Source organism: Melanostigma gelatinosum (genome assembly GCF_949748355.1).
Source record: "Melanostigma gelatinosum genome assembly, chromosome: 13".
Lineage (NCBI taxonomy): Eukaryota > Metazoa > Chordata > Actinopteri > Perciformes > Zoarcidae > Melanostigma > Melanostigma gelatinosum.
In genome coordinates, this window is record NC_136646.1 from 19,702,514 (window position 1) to 19,728,607 (window position 26,094).

Consider the following 26,094-nt stretch of genomic DNA (forward strand, 5'->3'; position numbering starts at 1 on the left):
ACAACAGCAAACTCCTCCATATTAACGCCATTACGGTACATCCTTGACGTTTGGACGCGCATGCGCGAGGATCAGAGAGTTTCAGTAACAGAGAGAGGAGTACATCTGGTGAATCCCTTCTTCCTCAAACGAAGTAACAGTACCAGTTTTAGATATGAAATACCAGTATTAAAATATCCATCCACTATCTTTAACCGCTTATCCCGTTATTGGTCGGGGATAACACATGTGTTGAAAGCGTGAAAAAACCCCATTTCTGCACCAAATAGATACATAAAGCGAGTTGGAGAGTTTTCAAAGTCTAATGTGTTAACTACTCCGGTCTGATTTGTTGTATGTATCTTAAAACCAACAGTTTGGTCATTATCTTATAATACCAGTTCAATGGTTACATGTGTATTATAGTCATTAGTGGTGGTGGTCACTATATTTCATACCGAGCTAATATACCGTTGTAACAAAATAAAAAAAACAGTGTCTCCCGTGTGGAGCTGCTTGGTGCGAGAGCTGTGGAACTGGTGTGGTACTCTCTTCATCTTTTGCTGCTCTTTGGCTTGCTTAACCATCCAAGATGGCGGCGCTTGTGGGTCTGCGTGCATGTTTCTCCGGTACAATTGTTTAATTCTCTTGTACTTACCGACTCTAAATGCATTTTTGTATATTCATAGCACCCGATTTGTTCTGCACACATAAAGGCGATGCTTTTTACTTTTGTGGAAACATAATCTATCTTAAAAAATGAGACGGTACTGTTTCTTCGTTAGCAGAGCAAGGTCACGTTACCAATGCGTTTTAGCTAACGATACAGCCTAGCCGAGGATGAGGACTGACTGATGATGAGTGAAACTTGATTATATTATAGAAAGCTGTAAAGCTACCGAAGCTCACTGTTTGAATAACTAACAGTCACTTATTCGGAGGAGAATGACACCGTTGATTCTCCTGGTTTTAAGGGTTTGTTAGCTTAATGTTAAGTGCTGCATGGTTGCTTTTAGCTGAGGACTAAATAAATAGTTTGTAATTATAATGACAGTCATGCGTTACCTTTTTGCTTATTTGACACATAAATTGAATAGGCAGCAACAACATGTTCAGATACTGACAGCCTGCTGGTCGGGTTGAGTGGCTGTGGGACATTTTTGCAGTGAGACTGAAATAGAAAATAATAGTTTATTGCCTGTCATGAAGCTATAATGGCTTCAAAAAATTAGTATTCTTGTATTTTGAAACTGGAACATGTAGTTGGGGAATTATAGGATAAAATACTTAAATTGGATTATCCTGTCAATGATCTGAATTTACATTATTCTCATCTTTTGATTCCCTCGTCACAGCCCTTCAGCTGTCTTCGCCAGGCCTCCTGCACAGCTCCTTCAAATTGGTGAGTGTGTCCACAAACAGCAATGTACAGACTGTTTTAACGTGTATTTTGCTACTGTATAATTCCTGGCTTTGTCTTTGTCATGTAGTCTGCTGTGCCTCTGAGTCGGCGAACCTTTGCTGCAGAGGCTAAGAAGACATACAGCAGAGAAAAACCCCATGTCAACATTGGAACAATTGGCCACGTTGACCACGGCAAGACAACCCTGACTGCAGCCATCACAAAAGGTAAAAACACTGACGTCACAGCTTTTAAATCCAACACACTGAAACATTTCATTTGATCTAGACCAGGGGTCTCAAACTCCGCCAGCACAAAAAAAAGAAAAAAAAATATTTTTTTTTAATTAATTTTTTAAAAGTTAGACTTGATAATAAAAACATCCCCATAGTCGAAATTATGAGATAGAAAGTCGAAGTTATGAGATAGAAAGTCATAACTATGATAGAAAGTCATAATTCCGAGATAGAAAGTCAAAACTATGATAGAAAGACATGATGATGAGATACTTAAACACAGAAGCAGCTCTTTGGCTGGTTACTGTACATTTGAAATGGAAATGTATTGTGAGTACATTGAAGACTACTTCAAACGTGGCTTTAAAAACACATGAAATACTTCATGTGGGATTGTGCAAACGCACCCTTGAAAGGATTTTAAGCATTGAACAAAGTTATTGTAATAACTTGTGTTTGATATTTGTCTTTGCTATTTTCTTTAATAGTTTGATCTTTGATAGAGTAATGTGGGTTTCTTAACCCTCAATTAAAAGGATTTAAGTTATAATGACAGAAATGTGCTTAAATATATGTTTACATTTATATAACTGCATGTACAATATTGTTACACTTGAATAAACAATAATCAAATGCAGAGACAGTTATTTACCAATATGTTAGGAGTAGTTACATTTACACAGTCTTACATTTACAAACGGCCCTTTGAGGCCGACCGTGATGCTGATGTGGCCCGGAGTGAAAATGAGTTTGAGACCCCTGATCTAGACACTTAAATGGCTCCACTGACTTATGGCAAATGTCTCATTTCTCCAGTGTTGTGAAACAAGAAATCAGAATTGTGACCTTGCTGTGTTTTTGGGTCCTCAGTGCTCTCTGATGCCGGTGGTGCGAACTTTAAAAAGTATGACGAAATTGACAATGCCCCTGAGGAGAAGGCGAGAGGAATCACCATCAACGCCTCTCATGTGGAATACACCACAGCCAACAGACATTATGCTCACACAGACTGTCCTGGTCATGCCGACTACGTCAAGGTAATCTGCTTTACAAAGCACCTGCAGCCAACCTGATGATGCAACTTATTTTAGCTTTTTAGAATCCTTGTTTCTCCTTAAGCATGTCAAGCATAATTATTTACCTTTTATAAATTACTTAAAAGGGTAATTAATCCCCTTTTAAATACCCTGAACTGTTTATTTTTTTCAGAACATGATTACTGGCACATCTCAGATGGACGGCTGCATCCTGGTGGTGGCGGCCACTGACGGCCAGATGCCTCAGACACGAGAGCATCTCCTGTTGGCCAGGCAGATTGGCGTCGAGCATGTGGTGGTTTTCATCAACAAGGCCGACGCCGTGGAGGACAAGGAGATGGTGGAGCTGGTGGAGATCGAGATCCGCGAGCTGCTCACAGAGTTTGGCTATGATGGCGAGAACACGCCTGTTGTTGTAGGCTCAGCCCTCTGCGCCCTGGAGGTAAGGGGACCGCTGGCAGCCATTTGTCTCACAGTTTAGTTAACACTGTGCTGATCTGTCAGTACATTTTGAGTCTCTGATGTGAAGCATCTGTTTGAGAACTGACTGCATTTTTGTTTTGCTCCATCTCAGAACAGAGAGCCTGAACTTGGTGTAAATGCAGTGATGAATCTGCTGGACGTTGTGGATTCTTACATTCCTCTCCCCAAAAGAGAGCTTGAAAAACCTTTTCTTCTGCCCATTGAAGGGGTTTATTCAATCCCAGGTATGAAGACATTGCAAATAATGCAGCCTAATAGTTAATTGTAATGAATTTGCAACTTCTATGTAGTTCCCTGTATTTAGTAGTAACATTTTACTGATTTGCCCCGCTGGCTGTAAAATGCAGCATCTCAAAAACGAGTCACATGCTGGTGATGCTAAGAAGTTACTTGCTTTAAATTTGAGTGTTCTCATTTGTGTCCTTCAGGCAGAGGTACTGTGGTGACGGGCACTATGGAGAGGGGTATCATCAAGAAAGGAGACGACTGTGAGTTTGTGGGCCACAATCGCAGCTTCAAGTCAGTGGTCACAGGTGAGTGAAAGGAAAAAGCAACAGAAACTCGGAGAAGGAGCTCCTGTGCTGTTTACAAAGCATATGAACCACCAGGTGACATATTAAAGGGGAAATGCAGACGCTTCCATACAGGGCATGAGGACTGAATGGTTTGATAAGTATGTGAATCATATGTCATGGGCTTCTCAAGATATGTGCACAGTTGAACACCTTCTGTATGGGAGATGTGTTTATCTTAAATAATGATCAGAGTTCACACAGCCTCAGGAGTCCACACGCGTCCTACAATGTATGACCTGATGGTTTTCTTTGACACCTGTCTGCCTTTTTTAAGTGTCCTCTGGCACTTCATACATTGATAAAGATGCCTATATGATGAGTTTCTGATCTAAAAATGCTGCTGAGCATCAGTCTGATACTGGTGAGTTCAAGTGTATGTATGACTGTTGGTCTGTACACAAGAATTTCACCTCGCTGTTCGTCCTGTTTTGCTCAGGTATTGAGATGTTCCACAAGTCTCTGGACCGGGCAGAAGCTGGAGATAACCTGGGCGCTCTGGTCCGAGGACTGAAGAGAGAGGACATAAGGAGAGGCATGGTGATGTCCAAACCAGGATCCATCATGCCATACCAGACAATCAAGGCCCAGGTCTGAGAGCACAAAGTTTCCGTTGTTATTGACTCATTTTGAAATATTTCTGAACAATCAATTCATCTAAATGGCTAATTTGTAAGTGGAGACAGGACGAAGGCACTAACATGATTGTAAATAATTGTAATGGCCAAAGAACAGATTTACAGGCAAACTGGGAGACCAGGCGGATGCCGCAGTAATGACTGAGGTCATCCACTGAGTTACTGACGCTGTCTATCTGCTCACGAAGTGATTTTTAGTTTAAAAAATAAAATGCATAACTCACTGCATCCAGTAACCTGAACTCTGATGTGTGTGTGGACATGTTTGTGCTTCCTGTATTCCAGGTGTATGTTCTCAGTAAGGAGGAGGGAGGCAGACACAAACCGTTTGTCACCAACTTCATGCCCGTCATGTTCTCTCTAACCTGGGACATGGCCTGCAGAGTCACGCTGCCCGATGACAAGGTTTGTGTGTTTCTCAAATACTGTAGTTTTTAAGATTAAATCCCGTCCACAGCAGTTCACCCAGCTAGTGCATGTTGTGAACATCGTGTGCGTCGTGATGTTTGAGGTCGAATCTGTAAAAGCAGTTTGACAGTAAATTAAGGACAGTAACCATCCTCCTGTCTGTTGCTCTCGTCTTCGTTCAGGAAATGGTAATGCCAGGCGAGGACACGTCCTTGACGCTCACGCTCCGCCAGCCAATGGTTCTGGAAAAAGGCCAGAGGTTCACCCTGAGAGACGGAAACAAGACCATCGGCACCGGCCTGGTCACAGACATCCTGGCGGCTAAAGATAAAGAACAGTCCAACTGGGGCTGAAGGGAAGCTCTGCAGAGGACTGGGCTAGGGGGGGGGGGGGGGGTTAGGGAGGAAGGGTGTGTGGTTGTCTGTGTCTGGTCAAATAATTTCAGAAATATACAAATAAAGTACATAAACCATTACGGAAACTTCAAACAGGGAAGGACTAAAAGGAATTTGTGGCTCTGTTGTTCAGGTTCACCCAACCAAAATATCTGATGTGTTTATCTCTGTCTTTATGTTGAAATGCCAGACTGTCAGAATTATGCCATTTATGTAATAAAATGTATTTAATAATATAATGCCTCCTTTGCTTGTTAGCAAAATCAATTTCACACAAAAAAAGAACAAAATACTATAAATAAGATGTATTTATTCGTCACTTTCGTACAGAATCTTAATGTATAAATCTGCAGCTAAAGACTTACAAACATGTGACCTTTCACATTAGGAAAAGCGCAGGTGTTTCTAATAAGACTAACGATGGCTCAGTGCCATTCAAACGTCTGTGACAGTGAGCCAGCATGCACCAAACAGGAACCTGAAATCAAAGCAGCTAAATTGAATTCAGCCACTATTGATTTCATTATTTACACCTGTTATCTTTCCTACTCTGGCAAGTCAAAATGTCTTCTGTGTAAAAGGCCTGTAACATTTGCACGTTACAAGACTAATGTGCCACATGAGGGCAGCAAAGAGGTGCTTCTTTATTTGCTAAATGATTATTATCAATAGTTAGGAAGTCAGTTGGAGTCTCAACTATCCTTTTTAATGAGCGTCTGTTAAAACGAGTTAAATTCACTAAAACTAACTTAAGACACCTTCATTCTGCAGTTTGTGGTTAGTGTATTTATGATTGTCAGCTCCAGTTGTTCTCTGGGTGAAGATGTTTCGAAATATGAAATAACCTGATCTCTTCCTCAGCATGGTGTCCTGAGAGGGGACGGATATAAAGTGGGTCTTTCTCTCTTCTGTCATGCATGCAAGATCAAGAATTCCTTTACAGAAATGTTTAAGACGAGTATTGCACAAATAATAGAATATTTGATCATATTTCTACATTATAACTTTTACTACAATAATTTATTTACTGAAATGTAATTATAAAATTCAGAAATACATATTCAGTTCAACAATTCAATCCACTAATGTCACCAAATCAAAGTGAGAACAAGCACATCTCTGTTAGATGACAAGCAGCCTGAGAGAAGAGCATGGCTGACATTGAACTTCTTAATCAGCGCTAATTGTTTTTGAAGGTATAGCGTCCTTTATGTGATAATCCGGGCTGACCATGTTGGTGTTTGTGTGAATATTTGGTGACCTCTCTGCTCGCTGGTTCTCCAGTTGCTCGGTGTCTGCTGTAGGTCTCTGAGTCGGTACCTCCTGTAATCCAATCAGCCTGTTGCTGTAATCAAATACTGTATGTCTGCAGGAGCTGCTGGTACTGCTGAGCGATGTGCTCAGCTGGACGATGTCTCTCCATCAGCAACATAAGTTCTATGAGCAGACAGTAAACACGAGTATATGTTGGTGGTCAGTGATACAGTGCATGGTTTTAACTGTCTCTCTAAAAGAATTCTGATTCGAGCCAGAGTTCATCTGTGACTGAATCATGTCAACACACGTGTTGTTCACATGTTGTTCACATGTTGTTCACATGTTGTTCACATGTAACACTCAAGTAAAGTATACAAATACCTCAAAATTGTATTTAAGTACACACAGCACTTAAGAATATGTACTTTCACCACTATAACACAGCAGTGTGTTGAGTTAATGTGTTCTATAACACACTATAATTAGTTTTTCACATCACATATTATTTTGTGTACAGACAGACAACGTTGTCTGCATGTTTTTGTACATTGATGTTTCTTCTGTTTTTGAAACAGCTTCCATTCACAAGTTCCCTTCTCAAACATTTGAGCTGCCCACACCCCTCAGAAGAACAACACTGCCTTAGCTATCCGATTGAGCTGTGAATGGAACGGGAAACTGCAATATCATATCACGAAAATACTGAGACTGGTTTCCTTGACGTGTTCTGTCCTGATGAGATGTCACGTATTTCCAGCCAGTCTTCAACATGGACGCACTGACTGGCCTTGAGCAAAAGCTCTTTACATCTGAGGCTTGTCTATAAATGGTTATATTCCTAAAAGAAACACACTAATAAGCCAAATAGCACCCACAACATCCAATTGACATGTTTTGCCTTATCCATGACAATAATTACAGCAGAGTATGACTGTATTTAAACAACAGCCAAGGTATATTTAAACTTTATCAGAAAGGCATGTACAGCTTTTGATCTACAGATTGTATCACTGAAATTATTGAACATACCTTGCTTTTGGAAGCTTTTGGGAGCTTTTGGTCCATTGGCCCTGAAGATAAATATATAAATGTTTTCATCAATCAAACAATCCAGTCAAAACTTTCTTGTCTTTTTGTCAGTTCCTAAAAAGTTGAAACTCCGGATATGCAAGATTTTCATCCATCAGTAGCCCTAAAGTGAAAAAGGTTGAAATGGTTAGTTAACACAAAATGCAGGAACAATATTATTTAAGTCTAAAATGTCTGGAGTCATGGCTTAATGAGAGGAGGAGCTGCTGTTGCATCATGTTACTTTTTTCCACTCTCCACCCCCCTCTGGCAGCTGAGGGAAACCAGCGAGAATAGAACTGCTGCAATTAAGGCCAAATTTCCCTTTCAACAACCCACTCTGCATGTTGGAAGACTGACCACTCCACGTCTTCTTCATCCTCCAACACTGCCGAGTGGGTGGGAAGCATCTATTCTCAGTGCTCCTTCCATAACGCAGCACATCTCAAAGAATACAGCACAGAAAGAAATTAGACTTTCATTTGGCGCTCAGGATATCTTCCTGAAAGTTAAATGCATGAAAGGGAAGAACGGTTTATTCTGTTAAATGCCACTGTGATGGGATTTGATGCCAGGATAATAGTTAATATCTCACACACCCACTCTCAGCTCTTTAGCTGATAGGTCGTATTAAATGGTAATTAAATGAAACCAGATCTGAGTAACATTATGCTTGGATAGTCGTACACCTCCAACACACAGGCGCAGTGATATTCTACTTATATTTGCTCATTTTAAAGGACTTCTATGCATTTCCCATGAGTAGAAACTGAGATCATGCCTTTGTTGCTCTGGTCAAGTATTTCAGTTATTGATTAGCTGTTTTAAAATCAACTACAGCTGTCAGCTGATATAGATGGCATGCTTCACAAGCCAACACATATTTTGAACAATTCAGCCAAAGGTTTAAGTTGTGTGTGTGTGTGTGTGTGTGTGTGTGTGTGTGTGTGTGTGTGTGTGTGTGTGTGTGTGTGTGTGTGAGTTGTTTGGGTGTGCTTGGGTGCATGAGATCTCTTTTCCAATGTTCAAGGACACAGGGCAGGGAAATCAAGGCCTGCCAAGTCTTGTCTGTATAGACATGCCTGATTGGTTACATAAGAGGGAAATAAGAAACCTCTGACCCAAACCCGATACCGTGCCATCAAATCACAGCCATACATGACTGTCCATTCCTCTGTTTGTCAAACAGCTCCCTGCATCACTTATTTGTTACGACTTGAAATGCATTCAGCAGATGCTTATTGTAAAATAATCCCTGCATTTTGTGTCCGTCTACCATGAAGTAAAAAGAAAACTGTTGGCTTTGTGAGATATTTTTTATTGTGGTAATCAACAGGAGTTTTTTTTATGTGTCTGTCAATTTATATATTGTTGTCACACACAACAAATTAAAACCCTTTGAGGAGAAAACGAAGTGCAACTCAGGGTCAAGATTGCTTTATATGCATTTAGTGGAAGACAAGAAGAGATCGTTCAGTTCAGTTGTTATTTCAGTCCATCAAGCAAAGACAAATCTCCAGTTTCTTGCTTTGATCGAAAAATGTTAATAAAATGTTATTAACACTGTTTTTTAAACAATGCATCATAACTTATTGTATATTCAGCCAAAAACGTCATAAAACCCAAAGTAATAATAATTTATTTACAATAGCTGTCTAACAAATGTACAAATGAGTCTTACTAAACCTGCTCTTGGTTGAAATGGCAGTAGAATCACCATTTGTTTACCTGGAGCAAGCCCATTCTGATATCTTCAGCACAAGTCAGCAACATATAAATACAAATGTGTTGGAATTTGCTGAAATGGCAGTCGGGTGTATAAATTAACCCACTTGGAGTTTTTTGTTTGAGAAATGCGGAGGGGAAACTAATTCACCTGGTGGTACACATTCTGACCTAACATCTTTATTACTCGTTGTCCTATTGATATTTTGTAAAAGAAAGAGACTAATGCCTCTGGTCAAAAGAGCACAGAAAAACAACATAAACCATCCTAGGCCATCAGTGGATTCAATACTAGAACCAAATTCAACTGATGTGCACTCACCAGGTGTGTCTGCAACGACCACAGCTGTATTGTGTGATTGAACGAACACAACCCACAATTGGCTAACCCCAGTCTAGACACCAATGCAAGGCATCGTAAAACACACTTCATTCAAAGTCAAAAACAACCTGCAATGTATAAAGGTAATTGACTCAATGTTGTCATATAAGACAGGTATTTGATCAAAGTATTTGATTACCAATATGCGAGCGGGTTACAGTTCGATTCTACTGTTCTTGCTGTGTGTTCATGTCCCGACGTTACAGAAAGGGCTGAACATGGAGGGGCTCGTGTTTGGTTGATTCTAATCTTTTTCTTTTTTTTAGATTAAAACAGGTGGTGATGATGGCGTTTTGACCTGCAGCAGCACACATATAGTACACTGTCTGTAAAATATAGTTCGTGTACAGATGTGTTTTTATTTCCCTTTAGAATAAATATCATAACTGAGAAGATTTTACCATTTGCAAAAATCTGCAATTGTGCAATCATAGCTTAGCAACAGTAACTAGGCACATTCTTCAAACGTTCAGTACTTAAAGACTGTTGAGGGCGGTGGTTATGTTTTACCCTGTTGCCTGGGACCTGCTAGCTTTAGCCTCTTTATGATACCATGATGTAGCCACATGTGCATATTTCAGATTCTTTCATTTAAAAACAGTCGGCTTCAAAAATGAAAGAGTTAGCTGGAGATGGATTTTGCAATGTTAGCTTAATAAGCTAGTAACCTTTAGCAAATGACAGTGAAATGAAATTGACGTTTGTCTACTAATGATAAGCCAGATTCTTTTCAAGGACCCATTGTTTTGCAAAATACAAAATGTTTCTGCCAAACTGTTGAGAAATAAATCGACTCCATCTCCTCCGGTCAAATGTTTCCCTCTGGTTGAAACGTAAAGACAGAGATGAATAGTTTTCCTTTCAATAAATGACGTATGATCACCATCAAGTGTGCGTTTCCCTTTCTGTGATGGAAATATTTAAAACTATACCTTGTCATGTGTTATAGTTACATGCAGTCCATGTATGTATGCCAACCAACCAAGTCATCGACATTATGATGTAGAATAGTCAGTGTTATTGTTCATATAAGTTATATCATAAAGAGGAAAATCCGCTGTTGATCTTCACCTCTGTTTTACCAAACTAATCTGGAGAAATATCCCAAAGGTTTAGTTTTCTAAACACAATCTGCAAAGTGTCACTGTCACTCTACACTCAGTGGCAAATTGTATATTTTAAGAACTGTGAACAGCACCTACAGTAGTCTCACCAAAACTATGAAGCATTTCTCAAAATATTCATACAAAACTATGTTATTGCCATGCACTTTACTACTAGGATCATCTTCAAGTTGAAACATGACTCAATAACCATCCCAGGGAAGAAATATCCCAAAGGCTCAGGGAAGCCAGAGTTAATCCAATGAGAAATGTGATGAGTTTCATCCTTGCTTGTCTGTTGGAGAGCAGTACTGCTGTTTCTCCACCTGTAAAGGTATCCTCATGTCAGTAGCATGACAGTCATATGTCTCTTCGCACGCTTGCATTGCTCTGCATCTAAAAGCAAATAAAAGCAGCAACAGCCAAAGGTTAAATCTTCGATTCTCTACGGGAGGACTGTTGATCACCTCCCTGTTCATTCACTAGCTCCGATGAACACTTCCTGTTTTCCTCTTTCTCCACAGCTCCCTCGTCCTCCTCATCCCTGCTGAGGAAGGCCAGCTCGTTCTCATAGCAGAAAGAGTTGGCGCCAGGTGTTGGGAATGTTCTCTCCTCCATGTCCTTGGCACTACACCTGGGGGTGGATGGTACTTCGAATGTTTTGTGAAAGTAAGCGTAATCTATCCTGTACTGGCTTCTCTCCTCAAAGATGACGGGCTCAAAGCGGTGACCCCACAGGATCTCTGAGGGCACGTAAGAGCTGCGTGCCTGCGTCGTCATGGCTGTGGCCTCCACCATACCTTCAAGTATAATCACTATCTCAAAGTCAGATGTTGCGAGATCTTGTTTACTGATGCCAAACAGTGGACTTTCTTCATCAATCTCATGTATGACAGTGAGGGGTGCAACCAGAAACAGGCGGTCCGTGCCTTTGTCGTAGCCTACGTTCATGTCAAGCTGATCCAAGGGGATGTATTCGCCTTCCTCTGTGAAACGGGGCTTGACGAGCTGGGCTCGCACATGACCTTCCACAATGTGGCTCTTCCTTAGATTAGCAACCCTAAACATGAGGCACAGCTTCCCATCACGTAAAGCGATGACTGCGTGGTGGCTGAACAGTAGAGTCTCTGCACGCTTTTTGGGCCTCGCCATCTTGGCCATGATGGCACCGATCATGAAGGCGTCTATGATGCAGCCCATGATGGACTGAAAGACCACCATGAAGACAGCAGCCGGGCATTCCTCTGTCACACAGCGAGCACCATACCCAATGGTTGTCTGGGTCTCAACAGAGAACAGGAAAGCGGCCACAAAGGTGTTGACCTGTGTGACACAAGGAACAAAACCGTCATCCCCTTCGGGATGTCCCATGTCACCGTGTAGGAGGCCGATGACCCAGAACGCCAAGCCGAATGTCAGCCAGGACGTCACAAACACCAGGCCGAATAGCAGGAACATGTATCGCCAGCGGACGTCCACGCATGTTGTGAAAATGTCAGATATATATCGCTGTGACTTGTCATCCATGTTTGACAAATGGATGTTGCATTGGCCAGCCTTGCTGACGAACCGGCTGTGGTATTTGCGTCTCGTGTGAATCTTGCCATTGCCAAAGCTGCCCACAGCAGGCATGGTACTTAGTCTTAGGCCTTCTTCACAAGACACGAAGCTGTGGTGGTGGGCCCTTCCTACACTCATGCCTCGGTGGGGCACAGCCAGAGGGGCTTGACACTATCAGCCCGGCTCATACAAAACTGACCAGGCTCACAGGAAGTGGACAGCTCCGCCCAAAACAGGGTCAGTGTCAACTGGAAACGAGAGGTGAGGCACAATGTTTCCTGTAAAGGAAGGACAGGTGAAATTAGTATCCAACATTATCTATTATCTGCCCACAATGTTATTTTGTACAGTGTATGGATATCACCTGAAAAGTGGAAAATGAATGCATTTGTTTAAACAGAAAATCAAGATAATCATACATTGATGTTTGCAACATTAACAATGTGTTGCTGCTTTTGGCCTCAGTAGAAACACCACGTATTGAATACACTGGACAAAGCCAATGAACATGATGTGCATGGCCACTGAAATTCAGTAGCTTCAATGGGAAGTTGTTTTCACTGCAACGTTCAAGAATATCACGCATTCTCTATTTCTTTGTTCCAGCACTTTATGACAACATCTGACCATTTGTTGAGAACAGACTTTTACTGCGTATGCTTCGCTTAAAAAATATCCAGACTTCTCTGGTCGCTCACTGTCGTCTGAAACTGTCTCAAGATCTGGTTTCTAATAATAGCTGCTGGTTGCCAAAGCTTGTTGTATTTTCACTTAATCATATTTCACTGTTGATTTAGTAGCAACTCTTTTGATTGTTCAAATGTCATTGATGATGAATGTAGTTTACAATTATCTGTGTTTTGAAGCCGTTTAAACAGTTGTTTGTGCTGTACAGTTCAGGAAAAACATGGAAATTATTATAAATAGATTTTCAAACACAACCACATTTCATTTGTAATGTATCCTTCCAGACATTTGATTCTCTGTTCTTCCTCTCTTTGCCCCCTGCTCTATTCGAAATACTGTGGTGTATACAGTAAATGTTTTTCTGATCAACAAGGTACAGAAATAGCCGGCTAATCCAATGCCCTGCCATTTTATCTGACGTATATTCTGTTTCCTCCAGCTGGCACAACTATTAGAGGCACTAGAGTACTGTGACGAGGCTGTGTCATTCCCCTGTGAGGCTGAACTGGAAAATAATATGGGCTGAAAAAGACGGGGCATAAAATTGGGTATCCTAGATGAGACGGCCTCAGATACAAATGATTTGATGGGAGGAATCAATATGGAATCCCTTCATACACATCAATGGAAAAATATTTTTTAAAAAGGGGAACTTCATTCTGATCAGTCCGAACTGCAGCTTTCAGCACATCCAGCTTGTACTAGATTTTATGTCCTACTAAAAAAATTGTATCACATGATTTCCAGCAAATTGTGTGCCATTAGGTCTTTGAACACCTGTATTTATAGTGCAACAACGAGTATCATACAGTAAATTTGATCCAAAACCTTCTGAAAGATCCTGTTTCACACATTACACCGAGCAACAAGTTTATTGGCCTTCTTTTTCTGTATTATATATATATATATATATTTTAATGTTTCAGTCAAGTCTACAGCAGTGGCTCAGCGAAGCTAGAACTAAATGCTAACATCAATGCTAACATCTAACAGCTAACATGCTAACATCATGCTAAAATGCTTGCAGTGTTTAGCAGGTATAAAGTTCACCACGTTCACCGCATTTAGCATGTTAGCATGTTAGCATGCTAACATTTTCGAACCAGTATGAAGCACAAAGTACAGCAAACGCGAATGGGAAATTCGTTTTGTAGGTATTTGGTCATAAACTACAAGCAAAGACAGATTTAGTTTGACCTAACGATGACGCTAGATGAAAAAGTTAAGTTTACCACATTCATATCCACTTCAGAATGCATCGTAAGCACTCAAGTTGTAGTTCAAGTTCAAGGATATTATCATTTGTACCGTGAAATGCTTGTGCTTAGCTCTCTCATCCTACATATAACGCACAAAAACAAAGTGCGGCGCCATCTTGAACACAGCAGACAAATGCCATCCATATATTTATCACATACATGCATTATAAACTCGACATGCTTCACTTCAATTAGTTATTGAAATTTATGTCACTTGCTTTATTGATGTTCAGCTGCCCTGAGTCATTATTATTAGAGATGTAATTCATAGACACTCACTGATGTAATTTCCCTCATTTCAAGGCATGAAATAAGACACAGTCACACCATCACACTGCAGACTCCAGGGACTGAGAACCAGACGACACTCAGCTCAGAAAACACGGCAGAGATGATTGTTTTTTGTTTTGTCTCTTTAAGAGACAAGATGCAGTCAAATATAAGCCCCAGAGCTTTAAGAACGTGCAGTTATAAAAGCAAACTTCCAAATGGGGTCACAAAGTCTGCTGTGCAGGTGTCCCCAACACGGATACTCGGCTATGGATAGATAGACAGTGACACCCTGGCCATACAACAAAACAGCTATATGTAAAAGTCTGTATAAATATGTTTCAAACACTCAGCCAGAATTAATTAAGAATTGTTAAGTACAGACTCCAGGATGACGATTGATAAAGAAACAAACTCACATTTTGTGCGGATTCGAATGCTCTGGTTGCTAAGAAGCAAAGGTTATTAATATCTAAGATTGTGTGCGACTGCTGGTCAGCTCTCTGAGGAGCCACACTCTGCCTGCTGAGCTGTGATCTCAATGCCGGAGCAGAGATGAGTCTACTTCTCTGTTGACGTGTGTCACAGCAGAGACTGAAGACAGTCCACAGGTCTCTCATTAAGAAAAAATGTTGACTGAAGTATTATATTCAAAATCTAAAATTACAAGCAGCTTACCTTGTGTGCAAGGTTTTTGAATAATTGTTGATTTCCGACTGTCCTTTTCTTCTAGATCTCCCAGTCTTTATCCAAACTGCAGCATGTTTCTCCTCAGGCTTCCTTTTTTCAACTCTTCTCGTCTGTTACGGGTAGAACCACTCTATCCTCGTGAGGCAGAAAAGTAAATAGCCACAGAGTACCATCATGTCTGTGCCTCCTGTTTCTAACGCGTCTCTTTCTCCACTCAAAAAGCACTCCTGCGGTCAAGTCCTCCAAAGTTACTGCTCGATTTATATCCAGTTGATCAGAAACAGACAAGAAGTGACAAAATCACTCAGTTGAAGCACTGAAGTCATAATTTTGCCCCTCAAGACAGCACAACGACTTGATCTCAGCAAACCCAAACTGATTGTCTCTAGGGCTCACATGACCTGAGGGTCCAGTCCAATCAAAAAAATCAATACCCCATATCTTATTTTAGAGTCATGGGCAGTCGACACTCTCACACTTGCTTGGTATATCTGCTATGTGATCTTGCTCTGCTGCAGATCCCACTCTGTATCCCACATCCAGTGAACTATTGCTCACTGCTCCGCTCTTGTCCTCCCCCTCCCTTTCACGGTGTCACTGTAGATACTTGGCATTTGGAGATGCTCTTCCCCTACCAAGTGTTGCACCAGCCACTGGTCAGCGATGGTTTTTTTAGGACTGATGTCTACGAGCGAGACCAGAAATGACTAGAACATATACAATTGTTAAACTAGATTCTCTGGGTTTGATTAGGTTAAGTTGTCCTTATTATTTTGTGACAGCATTTGATTTTAATGAATGTATAAAGTGGTGTTTCTTTAGAGCCTCTCTTTCTTTCAGAAAAGCCAGAAATGTACATTGGATGTATCATTGGTCCAGAGGTAAAATCTACACTTTTGTGGGTATCTATGGAAATAACAAAGTAATTCATGTCATCCTCTTTAATATTGTCTTTATTTTCTAACTTAAACCAAACTGGTCACAGAGTGGGTGGTGTGGTCTCCATTTTGACTAATTCAGAAAGCAGAGCAGCTCCTGTTGAACACGCTGGACTTTTAAAAAGCCCATGTAGGCAGTTCCTTGCTCCATCACTCATTTGTCTCATGTGTGCGTGTGCATGCCTGTGTGAAGGAGGAAATCAGTGAACAACTTGTGTATCACAAGGCCAATAAGAAGTTGTTTCCTTAGTTATAGTTGTAAAACAAGACTATGAGTCAGCCACACTAGTGCCTGTGTGAGACTGTACTTACAAATAGCAGATCCCATGCTAACACCTCACGCTGGCATGGGATCTGCTATTTGTTACTTAGCACTGAACTCAAAGTACAGTGAGGCTCATGGGAATTCCAACAGTTTGGCAGGTTTTATATTTAACGATGGCGCCAGTTGAAAAGTCAGGATCTCCAAAAGGCATTAGAATACATCTAATGGTCTGGGGACCATGAATATCTGTACCAAACGTCGGTCTGTAGTTGCACAAGAGGAAAAGTCAGGGGATCATCAAAGTCATTCGGGTTCATCTTCTGGGCACCATGAATATCAGTGCCAAGTCTTCCGGCAATCCATCTATTAGTTGAACTACCGTAGTCTAAAAAACTCAAATGTGGACCTCATGGCGGTGCTTGAGGAAAAGTCACAAGATCAGACGGATTCATCCTCTGGGGACCATGAATGTATTAATATCATGTGAATATATTGAGATATTTCAGTGTGAAGCAAAATGGTGCACTGATAGATGACATTGCCATAGAGCCATGGCAGGGGAACGAGTATGACTTTAAAAATGTGTCAATATTGGAGTGAGAGTTATCTCACTGTGGGGCAGGGCGTAGGGCAGACACACTTACATTGTCACACAATACTTCTGTGAAACCACAAATCTTTTCCAAACACCCCAGATCAATAGAAATCTGCTTTGTGCGGTGTGCAAGCCACAACATGCAGGTTTTAAACAACCCACCGCCACACTGCTCTGCCCGTGAGTTTGTAATTATTTCACAGGACAGACACAGAACCAGTAGTTCTTGTGCTGGCCTGGCCCAGATTCACTACAGGCCATCGCAGGGCAGAGAGGCTGGAAGGTTTGTGTGACACTGCAACATGACGGCCTCCAAGGAAGCCATGGTAGTCTGAGTATCAGTTTTCTAAATTGAATGGAAAATTGCCTGTTTAAGGTCATATTTACTTTTTGTTATGACAGCAGTAACTCAGACCGTTTAGCAGACATTCATATGTATATGTATGCAGAGAATGTATTGAATGTAAGATTTGAAAGGTTATAGGGAGTTAAATTACCTTAAAATACAAGTTGCTTTGGGCGTGTGGTCCTGTGTGTGGTTGATTAGCTTTACATCCATACTATGTCACTGTTACTATGATATCAGGCCTGTGAATGGGTAATGGCTTCAGATATGAGATAGCAGACCAGATGGGGATGTGAAGTGTGCTATAGGGACAGACCTCATACCGAGCCAGTTCTTTAAAGGCCGCCTCACTGCGGCACCACAAAGTGGGCCAGACTCGATCGCACTCAGGACACAAGCTGCAGTTTGAGAACCTTTCAGATAATCAGCACAAACTCTCCTGCTTCCTACCGAGTGTTATGTCATGTTGTGGTTATCCCCGTGTGGTACAGAAGACACAGGATGTTTACTTAAAGCTCAGTCAGACATGAGTGTAACTGGTTCTGGCAGGACACTCAGGTTTAGGAGTAGGCAGGTACTCCAATTATACAACTGTGTAGCCGTCTGTTAGTTCAGCCTCAGCAGCACTCCTGCTGCTCATGCTCACGTTCTGCAGCTCCTGCTCGTTGTTCTATTATCTACAGCTATATACAGTATCTATAGCTGTAAGATTTGGTATGTAATTACTGTTGTGAATATAATTAATCACATAGTTAACCATCCATCTGCTGTCAACCTAATAATATTTGTAAAATCTTTGAGCCAGAGTTTGTAACTTGTAGCTTTTTTTAGCTCTTAGTCGGTGCTGTCACATTAGGTTACAGTTGCCCTGTAAGTTTATTTTTTCAACTTCAGAAAAAAATGTACTTTCTGTGCAGCTGTGGAATAGAGCTATCTCTATTGCAATAACCTCCAGCAAAATGGTGGCAGGCCTGTGTAACAAAGCAGTGATCGCGAGGAAGAGAGAGACACAACACGAAAGATGGAGATATACTGCAGAGAGACTGAGTGATATTCATGTCTCTGTTGGCAGCCAACATCGACAAAAACAGCCTGAGTGGGGAAGAGAGGCGTTGTGCTCACACCCAACAGAAAGAAACGCTGCACATACACAAGACGCAGGACTTTGCTCAGGGAGCTGCTCACTATAACCTCACTGCTCCACTGAGGGTGTCTTCTCCAGACCAGCCTAATCAACTACCTGCCTCATCATATTAAAGTGCTCTCACCTTGTGATGAACACAGGGACACCATGTAGGCAAAAAGGACACGAGGTTGAATTGCAGGTCCCGCTCACTGTGACGCGACTTCTGCATTCAACTTTGATTAAACCGTTCTGTTATTCTACCTCATACAAGTGGATAAGGAAGTTTCTTTTTCCTCACATAACATAAAATTGATTTGAAAAGTTTATGGAAAGTTTAACGTCAATGTCTGGTCCTGTTAAAAAAATCTAAAATGAGTGCCTATATTAACTAATGTCATATTGGATCATTGAAAGATGATAGAAATATGCCTCACGTCTGTTTTTTCCACCAACAAAACGTTGCTTGTTTGTTTCTGACACGTTTTCCTCACAGCACATACAAGAGTCGACTGCAATAAAGTGCTTCCCCAAATACCAATCAGCCTCATCGTCCTCCATGGCGTTTGGCGTTGCCAAACTGATGGAGACAAATTTATATTTGTCTCAGGTGAACAACATAGGATCTATCCGTTGTCATGGAAACACTGATACAATTGAGTTGCATGTAGGACACACGCATCTGGACCTGATTTCGTAACATATCAAATTGGGGAAAAACAAGTCCATGCAGCTCTTTCCTCTTCACACCAATTTTCAAACGCAGACCCGCGTCACATGTGTGAGGAAAAATGAGCAGTCGTGGTCCCGTCAGCTGCGATGTAAATGCCACTGAAGTGTATCATTGGGGAAGCAGGCTGTGCTCACTGATCAGAGCCGCCTCTGTGCTGGTTGCAGTAATTGATCTTTGCATTAATAAATGGGGCACTTATTTTTACATCCCGAGCAGGTGCACCTGTGTCTGTACTGGTGTTTCTGCTTCAGCCGCTGATCAGTCATTAGGACCGGGAGCGTTTGTGGGGCAGCTCGACTCAGAACAAACCCTGCAGGTGCACAAACACACACACACACATCCACTTTAGGGTTGCAAATAAGTAGTATTGTCATTATCAATTAATCTGCTGATTTTATTGTATTTGTATTGAATCGTGGTTATGTCTACAAATTGTCATCACAGATTTTTAGAACCCAAGGGGACATCCAAAACCCCAAAGATTGACTTCAGGATTAATCAATTATTAGAATAGTTTCAGATAAATTTTCTGCTGATCGAATCAATGAATGAACACATTTGTTCACCTCTAGTCCAGCTTTTTCTAAAGCGTTCAACCACAGAACTTATAGAATTCATCAGTAGATGAAAGATTCAGAGCCAGCAAACCTGAAATTAAGATTGCGGGACTAATAAAGGATTACCATATCTTACCTTATAAAAATTAAAAAACATGTTGATCTTCAGGAAACAAGTGCAGAAATGGTGTTTATGTAATTTAAAATGGCACAGGAAGCCAACTCCATCCATGATGGATAACATTAAGAAACAGCTTTGCTCTCTCAAAGTGTTGGCTCACATGACGTTTCACACGCAGGAGTCACAAGGAAGGAAAGAAGAGTGTTGGGTTTTAATGAGGTGCGATGTTCCTCTTTAGGACTCCAGGGAACTAATTAAGGGTTCTGTAAGGACACGGGGAGCTAGGATTTATATTTTTAAGAAATCAGACCTTTGGAGATGTAAACATTTATTGTTAAAGTTCTGTGTTTCCATAGAAAAGGATAAACAGGATAAAGTAAGAAACACAGAAAAAAAGCTCTCCATTTTAAATTCCAGATAGTTTACTCATATTAAGTTTTAGAGGTTAACTGAGACAAATAGTGTAACCTATCTCTGAGTAACGTGTGGCACTTAAATATCAACAGCATTTAGTCGTTAATAACCCACAAAATGTTTGGGCTCTCTATTAAAACCCCTCCGACTCTGACCCTGCTGAAGTGTGTTATCATCACTTGCAGGCTCTGTGCAGACTCGATGCTCCATTTAATGAGGTACTGTACTGTATGTGCAGTCCCTCGGGACAGAGCGGACGTCAGGGTTTTCTTGCACCAGCCTCTTCATTTGCTGCTGGGCTCCTGAGAGCTCAGGTTCATTCTGTGTCACACTGTCGTTGCCTGTTGTTGACAAAAGCAGAGCTGCACAGTGAGAGACCTCTTGGTTCAGCTTTTGTTGGCCGACAGACTCAGGACACTGTGTAGTTAGTATGTTCCTAACTCTGTTATATCAACACCTGTGAGTGTACACCCACACTTTGTCCTCAAACTAACTAACTTTCGGTTTTATTTTTAGTAGTTTCACATCCAAATGTATCAGGAGATTGTTTCGCTCATATTTTTATCCCACTTAACTTAACATGTGTTTCTATGGGCATGAATAAAAAGATGTAACCAAGTGTTTATTTCATGTATTGTGTATATTTGTATGTTTCTGTGAGGGATATGTACGGTCTGTGGAAACAAATTTCCCTCTAGGACAATAAAAACGATCTATCTTCACAGCATGCCACTGATAATGTGTTACTTACAACACAGTTACTTACTCTCACAACCAGATACTGTCAGAGAGAAACGGAGAAACATAAACAATGTGCTTTGGTTATCAGGAAAATACTTTATTGTCTGAATTCATATGACAATGTTGCCAGAATACAAAATATTCACACATCAAGCTTAATGTCTTCAGATACTGATATCAAAGATATAACCTTCCGAAAATGATTGACCTTTTGCAGCTCAAATATTTCTAGTAATAAAACGGCTACATGTGAGCGGAACAGATTTTAAAACAGGAACTGACATCACCTCTGTTTCAGAAGTCGTCTTTGCTGGCAGGGTACATGTTGTATTATGCTACATCTAGTGGTACAATATGTCAACAACAGTTTTTATATAACGGATGCCACACACAGTAATTCTAATAAAAACACAGACAGTGTTTAGAAGTTACACAGTGCAATGCACTGATGTCCAAAATATAAACATAATGTCTTTGTCATTACTGTCTTATATTATATAGTAACCTTTTAAAAATGTTCATCTAGAAAAGTCAGTGTTTGTTGCTCCCTCTAGTGGTGTTCTGATGCTGCTTTCTCTTTCTCCCTCTCACACACACAAATATGTATTTTGCACATATCACTTCAACAACAAACAACAACAATCAATTCTACATGGTAAAAAAGTAACATAATATAACACATACACATATTGTGTAACAACAACAGCTGCACATAATAGACAGAGATACATACTCTGTGTTCAAACTGCACTGACCAAACAGCAGGTTTACTCTGAAACACAGATTCCACCTGCTCATCTTGTTTTGATCACAATGACTCAAACAACCTCATTCTTTCTTGGACAGAAAGGCCGTCTTTTAAACTCTGCAAGCCAAACACACAAAAAAGAAAAATCAGAGACAAAAGAGAGTGTGAAAGTTCTTAATCTGTAGTTATTACGATGGAATCACTTCACTGTGATGTGGAGGTTTAAAATGGTTCATTTGAAAGGAACATTTTGCATTAATCAATAGACAAAGCAGGTGATGCAGCAACACATGTTACCTTTGATCTCACTCTGATCTGACGTGTGAGGGTTGATTTTGTTTTCTTAAGAAAAGCAGCATTACTTGTTTTTGTCACAGTGTCCTCTGAGAAAACAAGAGGGTAGGAGGGACATAAAGGGAGTAGTTCTCCATTTTGGAGAATGCACTTATTGACTTTCTTGAAGAGAGTTAGATCAGGAGATTAATAGAAATGCAGTTTTTGAATTTTGTTGCCTTTGGGCAGGTGAACTGTTTCCCCTCGTTTCCAGTTTTTACTGCACAAATGTGAAAGTGGAATCAATCTTTTCATCTAACTCTTAGCAAGAATGTGAATCAGCTTATTTCTCAGGTTTGAATGTGTGTGTGAGTAGAAATCTCATAAATGATCATAACATCCTGTAATGTACACTAAAAGTGTCTTACCGAGGGTCCGTCCTGAAGCGTGTCCGCTTGGAGACCAAGTGGCGCACTTGACATCTTCCAATAGTTTGTTGACATCCTGACGGGATTCATGGCTGTTATAGAGGGCCTTGAGCTTGTTCTCAGCGTATATTTTGTCCTGTTACACACACACACACACACACACACAAACGTCAGTTTTTTAGTTGTACAAAGTTGCTCTTTTCAAACATATTTTGTCAGACCGTCAGGGCACAGAAATAACACGTTTAAATTAGTAGCATTACAATTGCAAGTTTAAAGATGTTTCAGTACCAGTCGAGCAATCTTCAAGTCTTCCTGGAGAGAACAAGCTTCCTGTCTGAGAAACTGCATTTCTGCCTCCCTCGCCCGCAGAATCGCCTGCAACATAAGTTCATCAACACATGTGTGTTATGATAAAGCGGGACAGGAATATAAATGCAAACATGCACGATATACCTGTGGAACTTTATCATTAAACTGAATCATTTCCAGCACGCTTACATATGTATGTATATACAATATAACCTCAAATTGGATTCAACACAGATAAAGTTAATGGCAGAACAGACACTCAAACTACGGGTCAATTTAGCTGAAAAACACAAATGTATACAAACCACTGAGACCATCACAAACACTATACCTCCATCTCATAAAAGTCATTTATTGGAGGGGCAACATGTGACTTTTTCTCATTTCGCGAGAAATGTAGCTGAGACATTTCATCTGTCTCTCTCTTGAAGGGACAACAAGGGACAGAGTGAGACGGTGATGCACTTTATAGATGGCTTTATGAATACATACACACTGTTTACGCCATCTACATGTGGGTATTTTAATTGAATACAAATGAAGAATGCTCAGCTACCTTTGTGAAAAGAAAATGATTGTACCTGCATATTTTTGAGCTCCTGGTTTTCCTCTTGGTAATGAATCAAGGACTGTCTCTCATCTTGCAGGTCCTGGCTCAGCTGAGAGTTTTCCAGGCATTTCTGAGTGTGCTGAACCGACAACACCTCGAGCTCCTTATGCATCAACCGGATCTCCTTCCTGCAGCGGCAAAGCAGAAGCACAAATGATGCAACAAAAAGGTGTACAAGGAGGAAGCAATTGGTCAAAACACTATTAATATCACATTAAAAAGCTATTATGAAGAATTGGGGAAAAACAACTCCCAAAAAGAAATAGTGAGTCTACAAGAAGCACAACTGGAAAAAATGGGAAACATGGACATGATAGAAAAACTGTGATTGTATTTCCCAAAGTTTGATCTTGCAAATCGCTTGCCAATAAAGAGTTATATAACAGGTACATGTCCAAATAACTTGTGCATGGAATCAATGTAACTACTGTGAGGGTTTTAAGTTTTATTTCATGCATTCAGTGTCTGTGAGATGGGGTTTGAGGAATGTGCTGGAGTGGGGGTGGTGTGAAAGTGGCAGGGAGAGGTGTGAAGTTTCGGACAATGTGGCATAGGCCCAGGTGGGGCTTGTTGGACTTCAGCCAATCAGTGAGCTGATCGATGAGCTGAGGAATGCAACTTTGAGGGGACAAAGGGTTTGAAGCACGGGGGAATTTCAGATCTTCTGCTGGCCACCGAGGAGGCAGACCAGCCTTCTGGGTGGCTCGGATTGGATCTCACATTTGATTTTATATATATAGGTTTGTTTTGTTAATAATTGTGTGATTAGGTTTGTAACTGTTTGTATCTGTTTTTATGCTTCTTGGATAATAAATCCATTTGATTTTTACTTTAACCTGCTGTTGTGTTTTGGAGGCGATTGAGACAGCATGGCTGCACGGGGGGGGGGCGATTTCTCCCTGTGTCCAGAAGTTGTGGCCTTAACAAATTTGGCACCCCAGATGGGACTTGACGAACTCTAAGACGGGGATGTGGGACCGCGGATACTTTCGGAGTGTACACGAATAAAAGGTGAGCAGAGCCATTTTAATAAAAATCTGTTTTGGTAATCTTAGCCGAAAGTGTTCACGGACCGCATAGACCCTTAGGGCCGCATCTGGGCACAGAGAAAGACCGCAGAGTAACCTGTAGCTGGAAAAGTGCATTCTCCTGACATTTACGCTAAATAAGACCTCAGAGAGGCCGGGTTAGAGTCCCGCAATGTGCTAAATAAGACCTCAGAGAGGCCGGGTTGGAGTCCCGCAATGTGTTAAATAAGACCTCAGAGAGGCCGGGTTGGAGTCCCGCAATGTGCTAAATAAGACCTCAGAGAGGCCGGGTTGGAGTCCCGCAATGTGCTAAATAAGACCTCAGAGAGGCCGGGTTGGAGTCCCGCAATGTGCTAAATAAGACCTCAGAGAGGCCGGGTTGGAGTCCCGCAATGTGCTAAATAAGACCTCAGAGAGGCCGGGTTGGAGTCCCGCAATGTGCTAAATAAGACCTCAGAGAGGCCGGGTTAGAGTCCCGAGGCGGGGTTGGAGTCCCACGCTAAATAAGACCTCAGAGAGGCCGGGTTGGAGTCCCGCAATGTGATATGGAGAATACAGAAAAAAAAAAAAAAATTAAAATTAAAATCACCACATTGGATTAATAAACGGTTGTTTGCTTGGCGGACTGGCGTGCATAGGCTGGGAGACGCTCTGGCTTAGTTTGTGCATTGCTGGGTCAGCAAGATAACTTGTTTAAAAGCAGTGATTTGTAGCTTGGCGGACTGGATACTTGTGGCTGAAGGGGCTTAAAGCGGTGTTTTTTTGTAACTCTTTGGGGCATGTTGTTCGGGTCGAGCTCAGCTTACTGTTTAGAAGCAATCGTGTGGGTGATTCGGATAAGTAAGATAACAGGCATTTGGTGGAGTCGGGCGGACTGGAGAAATATCTTCGGGTCTGATAAAGCTAAATAGCCTGTTAAACCAGAGGCAAATATAAGGGTGGACTAAATTGGGGTTCCTTGAAAAAGGCAGTTTTTGCCAATTAAAATGTGATCAACTTGGAGTGTGCTTAGAGAAGAGAGAGAAGTGGAATGTATAATGAGTTTGTTGGACAAAAAATACTGCTGTCTCTGTTTCTCTGTCTCCCACACAATCTGAGTTGTAAAAGGTGGAGATTGCACATGTGTTCTGGTACGAGGACCAGGAATGGTGTGAAAGGACATGTCTGACTGGCAGCAAGTCAGACTCAATTCACTGACTTAAAAAACACCGATGATCCTGGCAGCAGAGCTGGTTACACCCACTGAGACAGCGGCTGCATTAACCCCCCTTCCCCCAAACAACTCCACAACCCCCAACCGGAAAGGACAAAGTCACTGGCAAGCTGAGCGGTGTCATGGACAGTTCTCTTCACCACCCACACGAGAACGAGCTACCTGAACAGTCACTGCACTCACAGACTCACCTGAACTTTTTGACAGAGATACACACTTACATGAGTGAAAAGCAAATTCCCCACCATTGGACGACGAAGAAACACCCAGAACTATGTGACCTTAGAGGCACAATGTGTTGTCTGCTGTTTTTAGCATGTAATTTGTAATACCTATTCTGCTTACACATCATGATGACACCTATGTGTAAAGAATAATCCTTTTCCCTCAACAGCTTGTACTTACTTTAGCAATGCCACACGATAACTGTTATAAATGCTTTTAATATACAGGGCAACCAGTTATGAGTGGATGATGCATTGATGGATACAACTGTTT

The 26,094-nt window shown here is 41.2% G+C and overlaps 2 protein-coding genes across 2 annotated transcripts; one reads left to right on the forward strand and one right to left on the reverse strand.

The window, feature by feature from the left end:
• Positions 1-570: 570 nt before the first annotated feature.
• On the forward strand, positions 571-5,383 carry tufm (Tu translation elongation factor, mitochondrial). The gene is made up of 10 exons (XM_079281204.1): positions 571-608; positions 1,335-1,381; positions 1,470-1,608; positions 2,488-2,654; positions 2,827-3,096; positions 3,229-3,361; positions 3,566-3,670; positions 4,149-4,300; positions 4,633-4,752; positions 4,938-5,383. Exons 1-10 carry the CDS (start codon positions 572-574, stop codon positions 5,106-5,108), a joined length of 1,341 nt encoding a protein of 446 aa, XP_079137330.1. The 5' UTR covers position 571; the 3' UTR covers positions 5,109-5,383.
• Positions 5,384-11,114: 5,731 nt separating this feature from the next.
• Positions 11,115-15,631, reverse strand: kcnj12b (potassium inwardly rectifying channel subfamily J member 12b; the record flags this gene model as incomplete). The annotated part of the gene is made up of 2 exons (XM_079281989.1): positions 15,140-15,631; positions 11,115-12,523 (listed from the first exon to the last, which is right to left on the reverse strand). The coding sequence occupies exon 2, from the start codon at positions 12,381-12,383 to the stop codon at positions 11,115-11,117; it is 1,269 nt and encodes a 422-aa protein (XP_079138115.1). The 5' UTR covers positions 12,384-12,523; positions 15,140-15,631.
• Positions 15,632-26,094: the final 10,463 nt, after the last annotated feature.

Coding starts and splice junctions, on each gene's coding strand:
- tufm (XM_079281204.1), top strand. CDS start 572: ATGGCGGCGCTTGTGGGTCTGCGTGCATGTTTCTCCG. Junction 1,609..2,487: donor GACTGCAGCCATCACAAAAG/GTAAAAACACTG, acceptor TTGGGTCCTCAG/TGCTCTCTGATGCCGGTGGT. Junction 4,301..4,632: donor ACCAGACAATCAAGGCCCAG/GTCTGAGAGCAC, acceptor CCTGTATTCCAG/GTGTATGTTCTCAGTAAGGA.